The 21350-nt window shown below is 46.7% G+C and overlaps 8 protein-coding genes across 8 annotated transcripts; 5 read left to right on the forward strand and 3 right to left on the reverse strand.

Moving 5' to 3' along the window:
- Positions 1-764: 764 nt before the first annotated feature.
- Positions 765-5840, reverse strand: PAAG_05475 (hypothetical protein; the record flags this gene model as incomplete). Its single annotated transcript, XM_002792700.1, has 3 exons — positions 765-1014; positions 1140-5499; positions 5678-5840. 3 exons carry the CDS (start codon positions 5838-5840, stop codon positions 765-767), a joined length of 4773 nt encoding a protein of 1590 aa, XP_002792746.1.
- Positions 5841-6839: 999 nt separating this feature from the next.
- PAAG_05476 (ADP-ribosylation factor family protein) lies at positions 6840-7842 on the reverse strand (the record flags this gene model as incomplete). Its single annotated transcript, XM_002792701.2, has 6 exons — positions 6840-6971; positions 7074-7154; positions 7261-7406; positions 7512-7528; positions 7604-7714; positions 7784-7842. 6 exons carry the CDS (start codon positions 7840-7842, stop codon positions 6840-6842), a joined length of 546 nt encoding a protein of 181 aa, XP_002792747.2.
- Positions 7843-8614: 772 nt separating this feature from the next.
- PAAG_12051 (hypothetical protein) lies at positions 8615-9002 on the forward strand (the record flags this gene model as incomplete). The annotated part of the gene is made up of 2 exons (XM_015847592.1): positions 8615-8773; positions 8880-9002. 2 exons carry the CDS (start codon positions 8615-8617, stop codon positions 9000-9002), a joined length of 282 nt encoding a protein of 93 aa, XP_015702817.1.
- Positions 9003-9662: 660 nt separating this feature from the next.
- Positions 9663-10823, forward strand: PAAG_12052 (hypothetical protein; the record flags this gene model as incomplete). The annotated part of the gene is made up of 1 exon (XM_015847593.1): positions 9663-10823. One exon carries the CDS (start codon positions 9663-9665, stop codon positions 10821-10823), a length of 1161 nt encoding a protein of 386 aa, XP_015702818.1.
- Positions 10824-10839: 16 nt separating this feature from the next.
- Positions 10840-11303, forward strand: PAAG_12053 (hypothetical protein; the record flags this gene model as incomplete). Its single annotated transcript, XM_002792702.2, has 2 exons — positions 10840-11081; positions 11198-11303. The coding sequence occupies 2 exons, from the start codon at positions 10840-10842 to the stop codon at positions 11301-11303; spliced, it is 348 nt and encodes a 115-aa protein (XP_002792748.2).
- Positions 11304-11985: 682 nt separating this feature from the next.
- Positions 11986-13424, reverse strand: PAAG_05478 (hypothetical protein; the record flags this gene model as incomplete). Its single annotated transcript, XM_002792703.1, has 2 exons — positions 11986-13172; positions 13277-13424. 2 exons carry the CDS (start codon positions 13422-13424, stop codon positions 11986-11988), a joined length of 1335 nt encoding a protein of 444 aa, XP_002792749.1.
- Positions 13425-15941: 2517 nt separating this feature from the next.
- On the forward strand, positions 15942-18517 carry PAAG_05480 (ATP-dependent RNA helicase drs1; the record flags this gene model as incomplete). The annotated part of the gene is made up of 2 exons (XM_002792705.2): positions 15942-17729; positions 17798-18517. The coding sequence occupies 2 exons, from the start codon at positions 15942-15944 to the stop codon at positions 18515-18517; spliced, it is 2508 nt and encodes an 835-aa protein (XP_002792751.1).
- Positions 18518-19144: 627 nt separating this feature from the next.
- Positions 19145-21330, forward strand: PAAG_05481 (2-isopropylmalate synthase; the record flags this gene model as incomplete). Its single annotated transcript, XM_015845586.1, has 4 exons — positions 19145-19152; positions 19212-19356; positions 19466-21043; positions 21118-21330. The coding sequence occupies 4 exons, from the start codon at positions 19145-19147 to the stop codon at positions 21328-21330; spliced, it is 1944 nt and encodes a 647-aa protein (XP_015699812.1).
- Positions 21331-21350: the final 20 nt, after the last annotated feature.

Below are 21350 nucleotides of genomic sequence, written 5' to 3' on the forward strand. Positions count from 1 at the left end.
GATTCATGCAGGAAGTGATACTTCATATTTTCCAATTTACAACTGTGCAATTTTCCTGTTTAGCAGGTAACCCGAATTGGTTCCCTACAAAAGATCAATAAAAGGAACAGCCAACTCAACCTGAACGCAAAGAGTTAAATATATGCACGCCCATATGCAATCTTGCATTTTCCATCTCACCGCCTTAAAAGAGACATCTCCTGTCACCACAAAAGGGGCTTGGTAAACGCAATCGATACTTGAAATAAGCGACATACACATGTTTATTATTGCATGTCAAGTTAGTTATCCTTTAATCCTTACACCAGAATCAAACCCTCCTGGAATATCCATAGCCCCGCCTTGTACCTCAAGAACACCACCCTTCTCTGCTAATGCGAGTCTTCGTTTTTCACACAGGCCTGAAAGACGAGAACAAGACTAAAATTGAAACCCCGGTTTTCCGTTTTCCTCGCATAATGCATAGCAACGAATAGCCAACCAATAATAGGATCAAGTAAAACAAGGGGGAGAGAAGGGGAATAAAAGAAAAGCGACAGCAAGAGGAAATGGAAGACAAATGAACCCAAAATAAACGCGAATAAAAAGAGCTCTGAAATGGTTTTTTCGTTAGAATTAACATTACGCAAGTAGAGAGTGGTAAAACGTAAGCTAAAAAGCAACATAGAACAGAAAGAAAGAAAGAGAGAAAGAAAGAAAGAAAGAAAGAAAGAAAATCAGCTTGAGGGAAGAAAAACTGAAGGAAAACCCTAATATATAAGAAATCACCGGATAGCTTCAATAGCAGCGCTGAGCGGGATGACACTAGGCGTCTTCCCTGGCAGAAGCATCCCCCGGTCGTCCCACTTCCTGAATGCCCACTTGCATTCTTCCGCCATGCCGTGGATCACTACGTTGCTTCTAGGTAGGAATGGCCTGTCTTGCAGCGAAACGGCCATGATGCTGTACTCTTGGGTGAATATCAGGGCTGAGGCCAATTCCGCGGAACGCGCATTTGCTCGATCGCCTACAATGCTGGATAGATGTAAAAAATGAAGGGTTAACAAACGTGGTCCCACATCCTTCGTACGTACAAACAAAAGGTCGTAATTTCATTTCATTGGGGGTATATAGCAATTGGTGAGTAAATCTCAACTTACACGAAGATCTCAAAAAAAGTATCCAAGATATGAATATGATTCGGATCTAGATCGCGTTGGCAGAACGGTTCGATTTCCTGCACAATATCATTTGGCCTCGTTACGGGAGACGAGTTCCCACGACTCCAAAAGCCAGATCTTTGCCCCAATTGATAATCAATGCGATAGAGCCGGCAGCAGTAGTTCCCATTTGTGGGTTTCAGTTTCCAATGATCTGCCGTTTGAGCTGCTGTGGGCTGGAAAGGGTCTGGGAATGTCTCGAAGAATCCCGGTGGCTCTTTGCCTTCAATTACCTCCTCAATTTCGCCCGTCAAGCCTAGATCCATGCCAATAAGTCTAGCGCAGCCAAGTTCATCAGCTGTGCTTCCCCGACCCTGCCAGAGATACAGTTTGCCGAACTTGGCTGAGATTAAATATGGATAGCCGGAGCATAGACTCTTTGCAGCCAGGTCGACTTCATCAAAGGCAATCTGGCCCATATGCCGGCGGCCGCAGAGCATGTACATTGCAGAGGAGTTAGTGCGGCTACTGGAACCCCTGCGGGTGATGATAATGCCACCAAGAGCTTGAATGAAACTTGGCGCCTCTTTCCCTTGCCGTACAAGCTCAAGTTTGCAGCTATTCTCTCGGGCAACTTTGCGAGCAAAAAGCTGTGCGTCCTCGATGGCCGCCTCACTTACCCCGTCACCACACCATAGAAGTACTTGTGTTGTGTTGGAATTTGACGGACCGTTTGCTTCTTTGAAAACGTGCACACATACATACATGCTCTCTTCGAATAGAATATACCCAAGGTTAGCAGGCAAGTCTTTCCGCTTGCCGTCGCCAGTAATCTCCCAAATTTGCTTCGATATAGTCTTGATTTTTGGATATACATGTGGTTGCGACATCAATATTGACTGCGGATCAACCTCAACCTTATCACTGACCTGAGGCATGACGTCAAAGAAGCTTGAAAATACATTAGCGGCTTCCGAAGATTCTGGAAATGGCGATGCCTTGGCGCTTGTCAAGGGTAACTTAGAGTTGCTGGCATTCGAGTTGGATGGTTTGGGTGTAACGGGTGGTGAGCTAATATGTTCATGTGGGAAGAGGGGAAGACTCTTTTGTTTCAACGGGATTGTTGCCGGTGACGAAAACGCAGAAGACTTGAGTGGCGGACTTGGCTTGCGTTCGGACTTAAAGCTATCATTAAAAGTAGTTCTTCTAGCGAAAGGCTTTAGCGCAACTGATTCCGTCTCCACGCATTGCTTCGAGGAAAGTGACTCCAGCTGTGGCTCAACAGCATCTCTTCCTAAATCACTTGCCGTAGGACCATTGCTGGTAGGCGTGAATTTCCTCAAATCAGGGGATTTCGAAGATACTGGTGGTCTGTCCTTGCTTCGTTGGGCGTCATTTGGCGTTGAAGTTGGCGTAGAAGAGACTTCAGCCGCATCCGACTCGGTCTTCTCAGATGGGAGCCGTGTGGGCAGTGGTCTTGGATCTTGTTGAGCGGGAGAAGAGATTGGTTTAAACATATTATTGCTAAACTTGGCATCTGGTGCTGGCCGCGATGATGATGATGGCTCAACTTTAGCCAGACCACTGACTTCATTACTGGGTGGCGCAGGTTCGGACTTAGCGGATTGTGGCAGCCTCCTCTTCGGACCCCTTGCTCGGGATTTCGTGGTGTGCGTCAACTTTGCAGGCGCATAATGCTCAGTTGGCTCAGTGCGTGACCATGACATTGACGGTGATGATGTGGTATTGGGGATACTAGGCGGCCCGCGGGATAAAATGCCTGCCAAGGCGGGATTCAGCCGATTCGCAAGCTTCCCAGTGCCAGAATGTGCACGTTGTCCGTCTTGTGTGTTGGTTGACGAGGTGCATTGGGCGGAGGTGGTAGTTGGACCAGACGCATTTGCATCCTTTTCAGAAACCCCATGATCGCTGTGCAACTTTGTCGTCATCGATTGTTGTGACGGAGAGTCAAACTTTTTTGCACTTTTATCAGCGAGGTCTTCAGATGACACATTCCGCGAAGATTTGGCTGTACCAAGTTTTGCACTCTCCAGCCCATTCACAAATGAAGATTTTGGGATTGCAGCTGAGATCTCAGCGACAGCAGCGGGGCTGTAGATCTTGTTAGGGCCCTGAATATCTGAAGAGGTAAACGAAGATGGTTTAGATTCTCTAGAAGAGCTAATAATTTTGGGTTGTTCAGCGAGCTTGGGGGACACATCCCTCCCTGAAGAGTTGCTAATTATACTTCCAGATCTAGTCATGTTTCTCTGTCTCGCAATCGCCTCAGGAATCTCAGGTGATTGATTGTCCGGTGAGCTAGGCCCTTTACCTTCAATTGTTGGCATACGAATCGACCCTCCACCAGCTTTCATTGCCTCTTTCTGTTTAAGAATACTTTCCCTAAATTCGTCCACTTTTGGGCCCTTTTTGGGCCCTCCAGTTGCATTCAAACCAGCTTTACCCTTCAGAATATTATGCTTTAACAGATCAGGAGCAACATAATTCTTCGTTTCGGTCTTTCTTAGCTTTCCAAACACGTGTTTGAACTCCGGTTCATCCGTTGTTGAAGTCTCATTGGCAAGCTCACGACGGCGTAGATTTGCTCTGAAGTCATTAAGAGGGGGGGTGGAAGGTGTCATATTTGGAGATATTCCATCAACAGATGCTTTACCTATAGATCTTAAGCCCTTTTGGGAGCCGGCGGGAGACGAGGCAGCAGGATTGCAAGCTCTTTCCCCAGGTGATGAAACAGACTCTGACTTGACGTCCTCCGTTTTCAGAGATTTTTCTGGTACCTGCTGCTGACTCGCATCTGTGTCGATATGTAAATCTTGCTCTCCACTACTGGGCTTAGGACAGTCCGATTTTATCGCATTATGGGGCTCCGAACTTCCAAATTCCTTCAGAGCCGGGAAAGCGATGCTACTAGGTTTCAGAGGAAATTGGTTCTCCTTTTGCAAAGGGGGTTTTGGAGAACCTGGGCCGCCCAAATCGACACTTGTTCTGTTCTGCCGCAGCCGGTTATTTAGGCCTCTCTTCCATTCAGGCTCATTGGGAGTCTGTGGCCTAGATTTCGGAGAATCTGGCTTATTCAACGCACTCTCCAGCCAGGTAGCCTTGGTGGGGCTCCATCGTCTCGGATCCATCGTCTTAGAAGGACTGCTTGGCAAATCTGAAAATCTGTCTCCTGCATTGCTAATTGAGTTTGATCGTGACAACGGCTGGGAGGAGAGCAAAGATTTCGCGAAAACATCACTGGTTGATTTCGATGGTTCGAATTCTCCCTTCGTGGGATTGCGGACGACAGTAGCTTCGCTATGGATGGAACCGGGGCGTGAAGTTGGAATCTTTGGAGCAGCTTCATCGCTTGCTTCCTTGGGTAGACTTGCTGATGGAGCTGGATAGCCAGGCTTGGGAGTTGCATTGGGTCTCCCAGATGATTGAGCACTCCATCGTTTAGAGACGCTATCGGAACGCTTCATCATAGCACTTTGTACAAACCCACCCAAGCCTTTCGTTGGAGAAGAGGACCGATCACTAGAAAAGCGGCCTTGGGTCGGGGACATTTCAAACCGGTCAGTTGACTGGAAGTTATTGGCGGTAAAAGAGCCGCGAGACTCTAGTCTTTGAGAGGTTGACAACGGAACCGGAGAGCCCAATCCACCAGCAGTAGACACAGAAGAAACGCTGGAGAACCTATTTCCCACTGCACTTGTGCCAAATATAGAGCTAGCTCTGGACAGAGACCTGGAATGTTCACTGGCAAAGTCGTTGTTTATTAATTTTCCGGACTCGACGGTGGACTCTCTACCAAAGCCTGGAAGTCTAATATTCCCACTCATCGTAGAAACATCGGACACTGAGCTATCTTGAGCACGTCTGTATGCAGGAGACCCAATTCCTCTATCAGTCGTCTGGCGGAACCAGGCAGGGTCCTTCGAAGCCAGGGACTGCACGATATGAGATCGGGATGGGGTTGAATCTACGTCAGGTGAAACTTCAACAGGGGATTTAATAGATTGTAAGTTTAAGAAAGCCCCAGTACCAGCATCAAGATCTCGTGAATTAGGCCGTTGCTTCCATGAAAGCGGTCGTGGAGATGGTCGCAAGGTGGCTGGTGATCTGGCAGCGTTCCCTGCCAAATTGTCTGTTTTGGTCATATCTGGATCCTTTATTGCTGCTGCTGCTGCTGCTACTGGTTTGGTTTTCGAATCCTCAATATGCGTGGAGGGGAGAAGTGCCAAGGGCGGATCAATAGATAATGAAGATGTAGGAGAGGATTGACAGATGTTTCCAGCCAGGGTGGTGTCGAATGGACTATGAGAGTCTTTTGTTGGGGAGATGGATCGAACACGCTCTGCGTTGACATAGAAACATGGACAATGCTAAAGTTAGCCTGACCAATCTAGAATTGCCGTGCTATTGGCTCACTTTTTAATATATTATATTTTATCTTCAGAATTACGGTGATGAAAACATGACTTAACCCGCGGAAATGGGCGGGGATAGCAAGGTAATGGAGAATTCAAACTCACCAGCTCTTCTGGCCTGTCTTTCTCTCCGACCTTGTAGAATCTCTTCCTCTAGCTTCCTAGCACGCTCTTCATCTTCCTTGTCGCGTTTGTTGCCCAGCTCCCGGATGCGCACGAGGAAGTCATTAACATCTTCAGAGCCGTCCGTTTCAGTCTCACGGTTCATGGCGATGGCAGTTAGCTAGTAGCTAGGAGCTAGGTAGTTACAGATCAACAAATGAGCTCGAAGATGGAGGAAACAAAGGAAAAGCTTGCCACGACGCGGGTAATGAGACATTAACAAAAAAAAAAAAAAAAAAACACATCGGGATCTTGTACTGTTCCTGGCCAGTTCCTGGGCTTGTTCCAAGGATTTGTTGATGTCGGATTGAGTTAGTCACAAGCTGAGGTTTGGCTGTGACTTTTAACTTACATAATGCCGCTAATAACGAACCCACCAAGCGACCCATCTACGATTCTACGGAGTGGTTTACTACTATCAGACAATGAAGTTGCGGAAAAGAAGAATAGCTATGGAGGACTAGTGTCTTTTCTTATTATGCAATTAGCAGAAGAATCAGATAGATGGCCCCATTCTAGAAATCGCCTATACCTCACGAACGATTCCTCAGTCCTCGGTCCTCGCAGAATCCACCCCCTCACACTGGCGTTCAAGAAACTAAAATGGTAGTTAACTACTGAGACTAGTTACAGTTAAGGGGGGATCTCTTGGTGTTTATTCTCTCCTCTCCTTGTGAGGTGTGGACATGAACAATGCATCATTTATTATTTGTTTCTCTGCTTATTTTCACATCCACTCTGATTATCAATATCCTTCATCCAGGACCCTGTTTCAGCATGTTTCTTTCAGGAACAAAAGTGGTTTCAGTGGGGTCACTGAACTGTAGATCTATGCTATGTGATGAATTTGACATCGGCGTGATCGATTATCTAAACAATCTTGAAAATCATAAATTCATCAGACCAGCCTTGATTCAATACAATGATATTTAATATGATATTAATTTTTGCGCCATTTTTTACAGTCTCCCACGTAAAAATTTTATTTTGTGTGGGATTTCAAACCAACAACAATCCATGCAACCGTTTCTGGAAACCCGTTAAACGTTTTCCCACTGGCTGACCCTTTTGGGCAAAACCTGTTAAGATAGAGATATCGAGTAGATTAGTACAAAAAGAGCCTGTCCTTTGCATCTTGCACCACCCATTCAAGGCCCTCGTTCAGATTATGGCCCGTCATGGCGCTGCACGGGAATATCGTCCACTTGTGCGTCCTAATCGCATCGAGCTGCAACCCCTATGTGTTTTTTTCCGTAAATCATGAGTGATATATCAGCAAAATAGAAGGTAACAAGTTAGTTAGCTATTATTACCGTCGTAGCAATGCCGATTTACATACCTCTCGAACCTCAGCTTCACTCATACCGCCCTCGATATCGGTCTTGTTTAGAAAGACAAGCAAACTTGCGCCCGTAAGTCGCTTTTTTTTAAATTCATTTCAGCCCGAAAGGTTCTCTGATTTCAACCCCACCAATCAAAGCCAAGGGTTGGACAAAATAATGAAAGCATCAACTCCGATATCTTACCTCCTCCAGTAGAAGTCCAGCAAGCTCCCCTCGACAGTCATCAATCCTCATACGATCTGTGGCATCAACCACCCAGATCAGTGCATCCGTCTTCTCAAAATAGTTTCTCCAGTAAGATCGCAGCGTCTTCTGCCCTCCAACATCCCCTTCGCGGAAAAATCAGCCAGGTCGCGTTTTATTTAAGTTTTTAGTTTTTCCCCGCCTGAACCGCGAAACTGAATGGAGCTGGAATGAGAAAACCTAAAACGTACATATGTTCAACTTGTAGCTGGTATGGACGGAGAAGAGAATATCAGCCCATGCGAAAGAACTTTACGGATGCAATGGGACAACCTCTGCTTACCCTTGGAAGTCAATTGATTTAATGATAAACCCCAGCGTTGGGCTGACTGTGGTGACGTCTTCGTTCATGATCCTCTTGACAACAGTGGTCTTACCAGCGTTGTCCAGCCCTCTATAAATCCTTCCACTCAGCAAGCTGGTTCATCCATGCATGGTAGTTGGAGATGAGAAAGGAACTTACAGCATCAAAATCCTCATCTCCTTGTCCTTCAGCCTGGCTTTTCGCAGGATCGAAAGCATATTTATTTGCTTGTTTCTGTTCTTTGTTGGTTTTCTTTGGTTTTTGATGATGCTGCAGAGGTCAACCAGGCATCCAATGTTCTTTTTGTATTTTTATTAGACTCTCCACACCCAGCAAATACTCCCAACGCCAGAAGAAGCTTGATATATCTTAACATACTCTCTTCCTAATACATAGGAAGATATTTGAGCGTATTTTATATCCTTATTTCTTAAAGCTTTTTTTTTTTTCTTAAAAAAAAACCCTTACATGATCATATCTTCATGATTTCATATTGCTTTTCCTATTATCCCTTTCGGAGTCCCTGAAACCATCAACAGCGTATGTACACGTACAATCATGCACTCATCAGCTTATCAAGTTTCGGCAATACCAGCCATGCAGCTCGTGCTGTGCTTAATATATCATCAATGAATCCTGTGTAAACTTCTTTTCTTCTTTACAACACTTTTGACACATGTTCTTTCATGTGTTTTCACCAGAGCATCGCTATTTAATCTATCCCCCCGTGTAACACTACCTCTATAGGTAACAGAGCCTTCCCCTCGATTCTACATCATCTGTTCCTATTTTTGCTTTGGCACAGGATATCCACAGGAGGTCTGCCTGTATCAGAGCCTGAGTGTTGCTGTTGTTCACGTGGGGAGATGAGCATCAAGTTCCAAAGCTTCTCAGGGTAAGTAACCGTTCACGATGTTATATCAGCCCCGTAATTTTGGTGAGCTATTTGTATTAATAAAATAACTTACCTCATTCCCACAGACAACAGCAATGGAAGGACTCAGGGAATCGACCCATAGGGAATCTCCGCCAAGGGCTGACGAATGGAGTGAAGTCTTGATGGCCTTCAACACGGCTCCGGCAGATCCTCTCGCGAAATACAGGAGAACTACGCGAAAATCTCCCGTGGAAGCACCTCAGGCCCTGCAGGTACTTGAAAAAAATTGGAATTGGCTTGGGAACAGCTGCAGGTCCAGTGCCGTCGGGCACCGCCTTTACCACCTCTTCTAGGGCTCAAGCTCAAACCTCCCCAAAGGACAACGCTGGATTGCAAGGACTGCTTTTACCAGGGCCAAACATTGCAATTCCAGCGCAATTGAACACAGCAGCAACCATTTCTCCTGCAGTCCACGTGTCGCTGAAGGACGGAGCAAGTTAGCGCACAGATGTAATTCGCAATCCTGAATCCTCAAACCCTCGTCACCTTTCAAGCGAATATCAACCACCGACATAAAAATCCATCCCACATTCGCAGGTGCTGAAGACTCTGTGCAGAAAAAAGGTGAGACGAGTTTATTCACAAAAACCAAAAGGAAGAAAGAAAAAAATCATATACCTTTGCTTCAACTAACTTGTTACGCTGTCGTAATCACGCCCACTAACATGAACCAGGTGCTGATAAGAGGTCTCCCTTTACCTACAGGTATCTCTCCTAGTTCCCATGTTGTGTTGTAAAAATATTAACACATCCCAAAGATTCTCCTCAATCTCCTAAACCTCCTAAACCTGACCAACCACGTTCAGACTTGTCTGATGAATTCCGAACTCGACGACACAAGAGTTTCATAGGGAGATCACCCCTGGACCCAAGCAGTCCTGATTAACTGCGAACTGGATGACAGACTCCATATACCTTCCAAAATTTGCTCCAGAATTTGAATACCGAGAGCTCAGCCACTATTAACCGTTGCGAAGCCAATTCCAATAAAGCCACAGGTCGTAGCTCTCCCTCTGCCTATCAAGGCACGCATGAGACCCCAATCCCGATAGAGCTTCCAAATTTTTGTCATCGGCTAGAAACAAAGAACGTACGGCTCCAATGGTTTCGAACCTGCAGGTCAAATCCCCTGCAGGTGGAGCAAAGAAAATGCACATTAACGAACGGCTGGAGCGCCTTCAGAGGGAAGAGAAGAGAAAAATAGGTCTACAACGTCGTGGTATCAACATCTATGCCACCAAAGAGCCTTCAGCACTAGACATTGCACGTGAAGGAGAAGGGAATGATCCGAAATCGCCAGTTACCAAAGGAACACCTTCCGCTTTCACCAACCCAAATATAACGGCATCGTCGCCCACTAAGCAAAATGAGAGGTTGGAAAACAGTTCTCCCATCGATACGGAGTTAAACAAGCCCAGTTCTGGTATCCTTGAATACCGTAGTACTTATTCCGTACGCAGCTCCGGTTCCTCCAAACAAAAGGAAAAGAAACAACTGGTACCAGTGGACAACACAGTTTCTTCACCCCTGGTGAATTCGCAATATCGCCCTTGGGATAGTCAATCAGGCTCTGAATTTACTCACAGATTCACAAAATGGCTGGGTGCCGTGAGGATGTTGGATCGCGTCTGCGTGGATACGACCAGCCCACTGTTCAACGATGCAAATTTCCACTCCGATGGTGGGCATGAGATGATTGTCTCAGAAGCCATAGCACCAGCCACACTTCTTAACCTGGCCGATCCAGAGAATGCTGAGCATGCCCATGAGACAGCTCGTGGTTATATTCACAATTGGAATGCTAGAATCGATCGGGAGCAGGAAGAAATTAGTTCGAAAAGAGAGAAGATGGCCTTGCATATGAAACTCGCTTTCCAGAACCCTCAGCCCCTGGCGGTAGAGGCTAACCCACACACGCCAAAGGCAAAACTGTACATCCGACCCGTTGAAAAGAAAGACCTTCCCGGATTATTATACATCTTCAATTGGTATGTTCAGAACACAGTCTCCTGCGTCGATCTGCACAAACTATCTGTCCGCGCCATGAAGGAGCGTGTCGACGAATGCGAACGCGAGAAGTTTCCAACACTCGTTGCCGTCGAGCAGAAACCCTGCCTGGGTCACGCCCTCAGCGAAGAAAAGGAGAATATCTACGGTTACATCCTCTCAAGCGATTTCACAGGCCCTGCCACAACTAACCGCTACACTGCGGAATTGGAATTGTTCGTTGATCCCAAATACTACCGTCTTGGCGTTTGGTAAATGTCTTCTTGACAAGATGCTGGAAATCCTAGATGGCGACTATACTCCCTACCAGGGGTATCATTTTGACTGCGCCGCTGCCCAGGCTGATGTACACCGTGGGGGCAGGAATCGTCAACTGTCCAGATTGATTTTCATCATTCACCACAAGGCAGAAGACGATTCCAACTACAGATGGACAAAGGAATGGCTTGAGAGGAGATTCGGATTTGAAGAGCAGGCGCTGCTTAAGGGCACTGGATATAAAATGGGAGAATGGTGAGTCGTTTTTTCCCACCCCATGAGACCAATCTATATAGACCTGGTTTGACTGTGGTAATTCCCAAATTCCCATTTAACAATATTGCATGCTAACATGCTTTCTCAACCTTCAGGTTAAACTCTGCTACCTGGTCCGCACCACCGGGTATATCCCCGACAGAGCATTGCCAGAAAATTGAGACATCTTGTTACAATACGACAACCCTGTCCGAGCGTTAAACTTTAGTGGTGGAATGTTTTCTCATTGGCTATGCATTTGTTTCATCCATTACCACTATCCTAGCACTATTAGGGTCAAGTACAGCAGTGGTTGCGGTTTTTTTTTTTTTTTTTTTTTAGAGTTTCGGTCCCTTGGAACAGTTTCCCATGCTACTGCTCCAACACGTCCCCAAATTCATGATGGCAACAGTCCTCACTTGGTGCTTTTAATCGCATGTCTATTAGATGCAACGGAGAGTAATAAATTTCATTTTTCTTGTAATAGTTCATGCCATTTTTTTAATCCCTCACCACCTGAGCAACTAGTTAGCAAAGTATTAATTCAATTTCCTTCATTCAAACCCTGTCTTTTATAATAACTCCAATGTCTAGGTCATTCCACTCTTAGTTCTTGTCAGGTAGAAGGGGGAGTAAAAAGATGGAATAAAAGGAAAAAGGAAATCTTAATCAATTAACATAATCGTTCTCATATTCATGGGCCCATTTCTAACTCTAGTTGCTTTCTAAGGACATACATTATATTTCTCTTTGGTATCTTGCCTATCAAAAATTGACCGAAGGGAAGCCAAAAAAAAAAAAAAAAAAAAAAAAAAAAAAAAAAAAAAAAGGAAAGAAAGAAAGAAAAGAAAAGAAACAAAAAAAGGTTCAATTCAAAACTCCAAATCCAAACTTATCCCTTTTTTTAAACCCATGAACAGCTGCAGTGTAAAGAAAAATTGCCTTGTGATCCAACGGCGCTTACAGTCCCAGAAAGGGACAGGCCTGAAAGAGTTGCAGTGGTAGCGGAACGATGTTGGGAAGCTGCAGAAGATAAAGGGAGTGAAGTGGTATAAGAGCCACCTTGTTGGATGAAGATTGGATAAGATGAAGAAGCTGGGGTGGCAGCATGGGAATCCTGGCTGGGGCTTGCAGAAACCGAAGAAATTGAAGTGACGCTATTGCCGTGTTGTTGAAATACTGGGTAAGACGAAGGGAGTGGAGTGGTATTAGAGCCACAATGTTGGAAGGCTGGTTGAGATGAAGGAACTGGGGCGGCAGCATAGACATTCTGGTGGTGGGTTGTAGAAGCCGAAGGAACTGGGCTGGTGCCATTGCCATGTTGTCGAAAGACTGAGTAAGATGAAGGAGCTGGAGTAGAAGTAGTCGCGTTCAAATGATGGGTTGGGTAAGGCGCAGTTGGCAAAGTGGCATGACTGGAAGTGGTGGAGTTATAGAGCGTAGTATTCCAAGCGGAAGGTATAGAGATAGCAGCCTGAGAAGAAGTGACAGCAGCAGAAGATGCCTTTGCAGTGGCAGGAGATGCCTTTGCAGTGGAAGAAGATGCCTTTGCAGTGGCAGGAGATGCCTTAATAGCAGCATGAGATGCCTTAATAGCGGCAGGAGAAGAGCCACCACTGGCAGGTCCTAGACCATGGCCATACACCACGTTGGCACCTGGGTTCGGGAATACTGTATCGACACCCTCAACAGTCTTCCTGCCATTGCCCACATTAGCAACAAACATTTTGGGGAAAGAGTCGAAATTAGTTGTATTCTCGCTTCCACCTTCAATCCGAACCATGGCACAGTTCATGTACATCTCACGATTTCCAATGAGATTGAACCACGTCCAGGCGAAGAGAACTTCTCCTCGTGGTGCGGAGTGTGGAATTTCGACTGCGTAACTCTTAGCCAATGGGCAGCCACCAATCATTGACTTGATGACTCTGAAGGTGACGCCACCGTTGTAACTGAGAGAAACTTGACAGGAGCCGCCACCGTGGGTGGCTGTACCCTCGAGTTTGAGCTGGACGGTTTCCCCGGCTCCGTATACAGCAACAGGCGCTGTGCCTTTATCATGGTGATAGCCCTTGCAGGGAAAATCGGAACCTTGGGGAAGTAAGTTAGCTTTGATTAGGGACAAGTTTCCAGAGAGCAAAGTGGATTGGGCGGGCAGGGGTGTTAGTTTATCAACGAGAACAAATGTCACTAACCATCTGTCAAAAGAGGGGAGGTGTTGCTGTAATCAACATTGGGACCTGAACCGAACCGGCTGCGGAGGGCAAGAGGTTCTCTCATTTCCATATGAGCAAATGCAGATCTGGCTGCGACAGCAACGGTAAGAAGGCTGAGGGAATGCATAGTTCGAATATGAAGGACAGTAGGTAGGTATCTATATAAATAAATCTATGCAAGGGAGGGAAGGGAATGTATGTACGAGGAAAGCAATGAAGGACCAGCATTCAAAGCTTAAGAGGCAGATAAATGAATGACAATTAGCCTGGTGAATAGTGACACTATTGATATCGATGAGAGCATGGAGAAGAGCATTTCAGCCGGACGGAGAACCTTTATTTATGCCTTCCTGATCTTTCCATCAAGTCAAGGAGAGGCAAAAATCCACATTGAACGACCGAGGGGCTGTGTGTGTGTATTGAAGAATTTCAGGGCCCAAATCCACCAAAATCCCACCTCAGGGACCTTAGTCAGATACCTGGATACCACCCATCGGGGTCCACAGGCTCCTCCTATGCGGTCTTTTTGAATGGCGATAGACGGCCATCTCTCCAGGTTTCTGTTTCGGGCCGATTCCTTTCGTCGCATTATCAGGGATCAGAGTAAGTCCACCAATTTCTCAGGCCAGGGGGAAACTCCAGAAGGCGTTTGCATGTATACCGCTCTCCCGACAACAAACCGATACCGACCACCCCACAGTTCGTCTGGGGATGGGCAGGGATAATATTCACTTATGAGGGATTAAACGCGCATGCAAAATCTGCTGCTCTCCCAGACGACTGTAAGTGGCGGGGCGGCGGGAGGATGTGTGAATCAGGGGACAATAATTCAGGGTAGAGAGAAAATCGGTTCCCAGGAGCCCATTGCACTGGCCAATCAGATCCACAAGTTATTGGGGGGGCTGGGATTTAAGATTTCCTCAGCCACAGCAAAGAGCCATATGAGGCTGGTGCATCCACTAAGGTTCTCGCTGGTCTATCTCTAACGGAGAACAACCCCCCCGGAGAAAGTCATGACTTCATTCATTTTTATCGCACAGCCAGGAAGTCCGAGGGCATTTGTGGCGGCAGCCAGCTCAATCATCGATATAACCGCGCGCACATAGATATTTCAACCGGCTTCCCCGCGAGCGGCCGACTCGTCAGCCACTCCTCCTCGGCCCTAAAACTAAGGATCTTCTCCTTGCCCACACTTTGGAGAGAGACAAGCTGCGGCACTCGAAACAGGCGCAGTATTCGAGGAGTGGAAACGCCTAGATGATAAAGCACCGCATTCCACGATCTAGAACATAACATCGATTGAGATTTAGGCGCCCATTACCTTGGCAGAGGAGAGCAGGAAAGGGCATCATCGATGGATGGATCTGGCAGTGCATATAACACCTGATTTTGTATGCCGTACTCCGGACCATTGTGTTGTTGGTGGTTGGTAGAGAAGTTGATCAGCCGAGGAATAACTGCAGGTGTTGAAGTTCACCCTGAAACCCACCCCCCCCTTTACAACAATCCTGATATAAACAAGCTTAAGCGTCGCCCACGAACTAAAATATCCTCAATTCCTAATAACGCCCCCTTCAACGCGCGAGAATGCCACCTATTTGCCATTAAAGAACAAGAAGCTCAATGGAGATAGAGGCAAGACTTGAAACTTGTGTTGTGTTTACAATGCTATCTTCATGAAGTATTATAAATAGGAGTGAAGGAGTGAATTCTCACAGAGATTGACTTCAAGCCGAAGATCTGGATAAATGAGAATTCCCTTCGCAGCCAGCATTGGTTAGAATATGACTAATAATCTTATATTACAAAATCTCAAGGAGTCCTTTCACAGACTGCCAAGAACTGAATCTTCGAGACCCAACCGATTAACTCTGGTATGCAACTGATGATGACACTACAACCACGACCATCTGCAAATGTGAGGAGGATATTAGAGTTATTCAAAATAGATTTAAAACTTAAGCATAACTGCCGAGGTATAATATTCAAAAGAAGTATTATCTACAACTTCATTGAATTTGACTGCACAGCGCGAGAACTTTGTGTAAAGTATTATTATGTGGCGATGATTGCATAAAGCTGCTGCTATCAATGATCTTCTTGTAGAGATAGTTGAGATATTGGATGTAGCATTGTTTCTATATATTATTATCAGAAGGCCACTGCGCGGTATGGGGAGATTGATAGGAACCGCCCGACCACCTCAGACCATGAATATGTACATCACTCGGGCTCGGGAGCCCCTTCCGGAGCCCCTCTCCCTCTCGGGAGGTTACTGAGTGAGATGTGATGCTCTGATTGGCGGTTGGGAAGAAGGCTCAGTGGTGCCAAGACCCAGAGAGAGAGTTTGCCTCGACGATAATCACGGTCACATGACCTAACCGCCAGACGGGGGGGGGATGCCCATGTAGAACTGTTCTGTCGCATTACACCGCTTTGATGAGATGTGGGAAATTTCGACCCCCAACCAGAAAAGAAAAAAAAGAAAAAGAACGTTTAACGAGCCGAGAGCATTTTCTTGCAGTATATCACCACACTCGTTCAGTCCCCTACCAAATGGAAGAAGGCATTTATTTTGCTTAGTTCGTTATTGTATTCCTCTTGAAATACCGCACTCGTATGGCGAACTTTCAACGCTGAATAAATGGCTCCAATTCCTGGCAAAAAGAAAGCCAGTGATGATTTTATCTTGACGCTATCAGACGACGAAAACGACGTCGACCTTGACGATACAAAAGAATTTGGCCTAGTTACGACTGGATCGTTGAAAAGAAGTTTTAAAGCTTCGGGCGGCGCAAAACGGAGAAGGGACGACGACGATGTAACCGTCAACGGAGGGCAGAATAAGAAGTCGAAGGGGACCGAGATAAAGAAGGGTAAACCCCACAACTACTACAATGATGCTAGTGCTAGCCTTGAATATACGTCACAGTCTGATCATGATGCAAATGGAGATGATGATGATGATGATGATGATGATGATGATGATGATGGTGCATTGGATCCTGATTTCGAGTTCGATGTTGGAGGCGCGGCAATTGCGGACCTTGTAGAGGACTTTGATGGCTGGGCAGTTAATGAGCGGCCTGGGATGAAAATTGATGGCAGTAGGAATAAAATGTCAGTGGATATTGATGATATAATCTCCCGGAGGCAACAGAAGATGCAGGAGAAATTAGACAAACGGAGAAAGGAGCTACAGAAGAAAGAGGAGGAAAAATCGGAAGAGGAGTTCAATGGCATCGATTCGCAGGATGATGAAGATGAGCAAGCCGGTGCGGTTGATCTCGAAGACGACGAGCTATTGGCCCCTGATGCATTTGGTATGGGAGCTGGCAGCGTATCGGAGGAGGGAGAGGATGACGAATCCGAGGATGCTGAGGATACATCCGAACCCGATTCCGACGATGAAGCGGATTCCGATAACGACTCGGTTGCATCTCCCGTGGCACATCCGGACGATATTGCGTCAGACGATGGCTCAAGCGATGAAAGCGAAGATGCCGCGGAAGTCGAAAAGCAAAAAGCTTTCTTTGCTCCCGAAGATACCACATCAACCAAGGACAACCTGGAGACTGCAAAATCCTTCCAGGCTTTTTCACTCTCGAGGCCAATATTACGTGGCCTCACGTCAGTCGGTTTCACCACTCCGACTCCTATTCAACGGAAAACAATACCTGTTGCCCTGCTTGGCAAGGATGTCGTTGGCGGTGCTGTTACGGGTTCCGGTAAGACTGGTGCCTTCATCATTCCGATCCTAGAACGCCTTCTTTACCGCCCCAGGAAAGTTCCTACTAGCCGCGTCGCAATCCTGATGCCTACTCGAGAACTGGCTGTTCAATGTTACAACGTCGCTACTAAGCTTGCAACATACACCGATATTACATTCTGTCAGCTAGTCGGAGGTTTCAGTCTTAGGGAACAGGAGAACATCCTTAAGAAGAGACCTGATGTCATTATTGCAACCCCCGGTCGATTTATCGACCATATGAGAAACTCTGCCAGCTTCACAGTAGATACTTTGGAAATTCTTGTCCTCGACGAGGCAGATCGAATGCTGGAGGACGGATTCGCTGACGAACTGAATGAGATTCTGACGACAATTCCAAAATCTCGACAAACTATGCTTTTCTCCGCCACAATGACAAACACCATCGACAAACTCATTCGAGTGGGCCTTAACAGACCAGTCCGGTTGATGGTAAATGCTCAGAAGCAGACTGTTGGGACTCTGGTACAAGAATTTGTCAGGTTACGACCAGGCAGGGAAGATAAGCGTTTGGGTTACCTCGTCACTCTCTGTAAGACAGTTTATAAGGATCGTGTTATTATATTTTTCCGCGCCAAAAAAGAGGCGCATCGTGTCCGGATAATTTTTGGTCTTTTTGGACTTAAAGCTGCAGAGCTCCATGGAAGCATGAGTCAAGAACAGGTAAGTTTCGCCATCGCTCCAGGCACTTTAACCACTAATCTGGGACACGAACTAATGTTGTCCAATAGCGTATCAAAAGTGTAGAAAGCTTTCGAGATGGGAAGGTTTCTTTTCTTCTCGCAACTGACCTCGCATCCAGAGGTCTGGATATCAAAGGTGTGGAAACCGTTATTAACTACGAAGCCCCGCAGTCACACGAAATTTATCTGCATAGGGTGGGTCGTACGGCGCGTGCAGGGCGCTCAGGACGTGCGTGCACGATTGCTGCAGAACCAGACAGAAAAGTAGTCAAAGCTGCTGTGAAAACCGGTCGAGCTCAAGGGGCAAAAATTGTAAGCCGACTCATCGACGTTGCAGAAGCCGACAAGTGGGCCGCCAAGGTAGAGGAGATGGAGGACGAAGTCAAAGAGATCCTCAAAGAAGAAAAAGAGGAGAAGCAACTAGCTCAGGCGGAAATGGAAGTCACTCGCGGCAGCAACCTCATTAGCCATGAAAAGGAGATCATGTCAAGGCCGAAGCGCACATGGTTTGAGAGCGAAAAGGAAAAGCTGCAGGCTAAGCAACGAGCTCTTGAGGAACTGAATGGGCCGAGTAAGAAGAAGAAAGGCAAGCTTAGTGGCAAAGACAAAAAGAAACTGGACGATAGTCGGGAGAGGAAAGAAGGCAAAGTCTGGAAGAAGGGCAAAACTGCGCGGGAGAGCCAACTGAAGGGTCCAGGGAAAGGGAAAGGCAAGGGTCAACCAAAGGCTGGAGGGAAGAAAACCCCCATTAAGCGGAGAGGGGCGTAACTAATAATCATCGTCGGTTCTTCAAGCCTGAGCTTGATATATTTCATTTTTTGAACATTGCTTAATTGGCCACTGCATTAGCTCGCCAGGTGGCGCATAGTGTTGCTGATTTTGCTCAGCACTTTCTAGTTCATACGCCTCCTCTGCGACACAATACATTTTTACTACAGTTCAACTGACCTTCATCTCTCCCTCCATCTATATACTCTTGCTCTACATGAAATATCAATGTCCATATAACGGATCCAGTCCTTTGTTCCGCGGTTCTCCTTTATTTCCTCCACCAGGAGATTAGCAGTTCACGTGGTGATAGCGATAAACATCTGCTGACTCATTGCCACAACCCACATCTTCCGATTTCGGGAAGGGGAAGAGAAATTTATCGACGGACGCCACTGAGTCACCAGAGCGCAGAGGCAGAGAATTACAGCGTCTTTTGCTCTGGATATATATCTCTTCCTGTAAGCCCTTGTGTTGCCTCGTGTCTGTTTGGCTCAATCGTTGCTGTCTATATTCCAAACAGCGTTGATATACGTAACCTCCCTGTCTGGGCACCATTTGTCTCCCTTCCCCGCAAGCTTGCCCTGAGAACCGTCACGATTCAGCGGGTACTTATAGTCATTCACAATGCCCATGTAAGGTTGCCATTTACTTTGCTTTAGTGCATGTGAGCTATAGCTAACATCCTAATCAGGCTCAAGGACCCCTCCAAAAAGTACCAGCGCTTCAAGCCGTTGGATCTTCCCAATCGTCAATGGCCCTCCAAGACCATCGACAAGCCTCCCCGATGGTTGGCCACAGACCTCAGAGATGGCAATCAGAGTTTGGTTGATCCAATGGTATGACTGCAATCTTACAAGTTGCTGAATTCAAGCACTTGATGCGATATTTTACTTCATTGCTTCAGTTCCAACTCCAAGCTAATTATCCAACTATGTGACTCAATAGGATGGAGACCAAAAACTACGATTCTTCAGAATGCTTGTGGAGATTGGCTACAAGGAAATTGAGATATCGTTCCCATCAGCCTCGCAGACAGATTTCGATTTCACTCGACGTCTGATCGAAACACCAGGTGAAGTTCCCGACGATGTTTGGCTCCAAGTGCTCTGTCCGTGTCGAGAGGACTTTATCCGACGTACTGTCGAGTCCCTCAAAGGAGCCAAAAAGGCTATCCTCCATCTATATCTCGCCACAAGTGAATGCTTCCAAAGAATAGTCTTTGGCATGACAAGGCAGGAAAGCCTGGAACTTGCCGTACAGAGCACAAAATACGCTCGTTCAATCACCAAAGATGATCCGTCGACTGCTGGCACGGAGTGGCTTTTTGAATTTTCACCAGAAACGTTCTCGGATTCGGACCCTGATTTTGTTCTTGAAATTTGTGAGGCTGTGAAGGCGGCGTGGGAGCCAACCGTAGAAGCTCCTTTGATCTTTAACCTTCCCGCGACTGTGGAAATGTCTACCCCAAACGCTTATGCGGATCAAATTGAATACTTCTCAACACATATCTCGGAAAGGGAAAAGGTTTGTGTATCTCTGCATCCCCACAATGACCGTGGATGTGCTGTTGCTGCAGCGGAGTTGGCACAAATGGCCGGTGCTCAGCGAGTTGAAGGCACCCTATTCGGAAATGGAGAACGAACGGGAAATGTCGACTTGGTCACCCTAGCACTCAATCTCTACACACAAGGAATCTCCCCCGAGGTAGATTTCTCAGATATCAACTCTATAATCAAGGTAGTTGAGGAAAGCAACAAAATCCCGGTGAATGAAAGGTGCCCATATGGCGGGCAGCTCGTCGTTTGTGCCTTCAGCGGCAGTCACCAAGATGCGATCAAAAAGGGGTTCCAGCTCCGTGAGAAGACCCACGCAACCGACGAAGATAGGTGGCAAATACCCTACCTCCCAATTGATCCACGTGATATCGGGCGTAACTACGAAGCCATTATCCGTGTCAACTCGCAAAGCGGCAAGGGTGGTGTTGCCTGGGTTATCCTCCGTAGTCTTGAACTGGATCTTCCCCGTGGACTCCAAGTTGCATTCAGCAAGATCATCCAAAAACAAGCCGATGCTCTGGGTCGTGAACTATTGCCCAAGGAAATCGTCTCTCTTTTTGAAAACTCCTATCACCTCAAGCAAAACCCCCGTTTCTCCCTGGTAGACTATAATATCACCACCGACCGCTCACAGTCTCCGACGGCCCCCCAACCGGGGAAGGCCCTGAACACACAAAACTTGAAACGGCGTTTCGCTGGCATTATCGAAATCGATGGCCTACAACACGCCATCGTAGGCGTTGGCAACGGAGCAATTTCCTCCCTGGCCAACGCACTAAAATCTCTTGGAATCGACCTTGACGTTGTCGACTATAAGGAACATGCCATTGGGGCTCACAGAGAAACAAAAGCTGCGACCTACATCGAATGTACATCCACGAACAGCTCGGAGAAAGTATGGGGCGTTGGTATCCACCACGACGTTGTCCAAGCCAGTTTGACAGCCCTTCTGAGTGCTGCTAGTTCGGTCAGTGATGATCATTTCCTTTTTTTTTCTTTCCTTCATCCATCCAATAGATTAACATGGTTGCAACTGCACAGTTCCTCACATCACGTGCCACCACACCAGCACCATTCCGCCCATCCCGTGTTGAAGCACTCTCACAAGCCGATCTTGAAGCTCTCTACCAGATCCAGGGAAATACTGGGCCAGCTCGAGCTTTGCTACCAGACAATGCAAATTTGGGTGCTACTTTTACACAGCCAAAGGTCGATATTGCTAAGTTGGAAACACAGGTGAACGGGTTGAAATAAATAGCATGAAAGCATGCTTA

This window comes from Paracoccidioides lutzii (genome assembly GCF_000150705.2).
Source record: "Paracoccidioides lutzii Pb01 unplaced genomic scaffold supercont2.14, whole genome shotgun sequence".
Classification (NCBI taxonomy): Eukaryota; Fungi; Ascomycota; class Eurotiomycetes; order Onygenales; family Ajellomycetaceae; genus Paracoccidioides; species Paracoccidioides lutzii.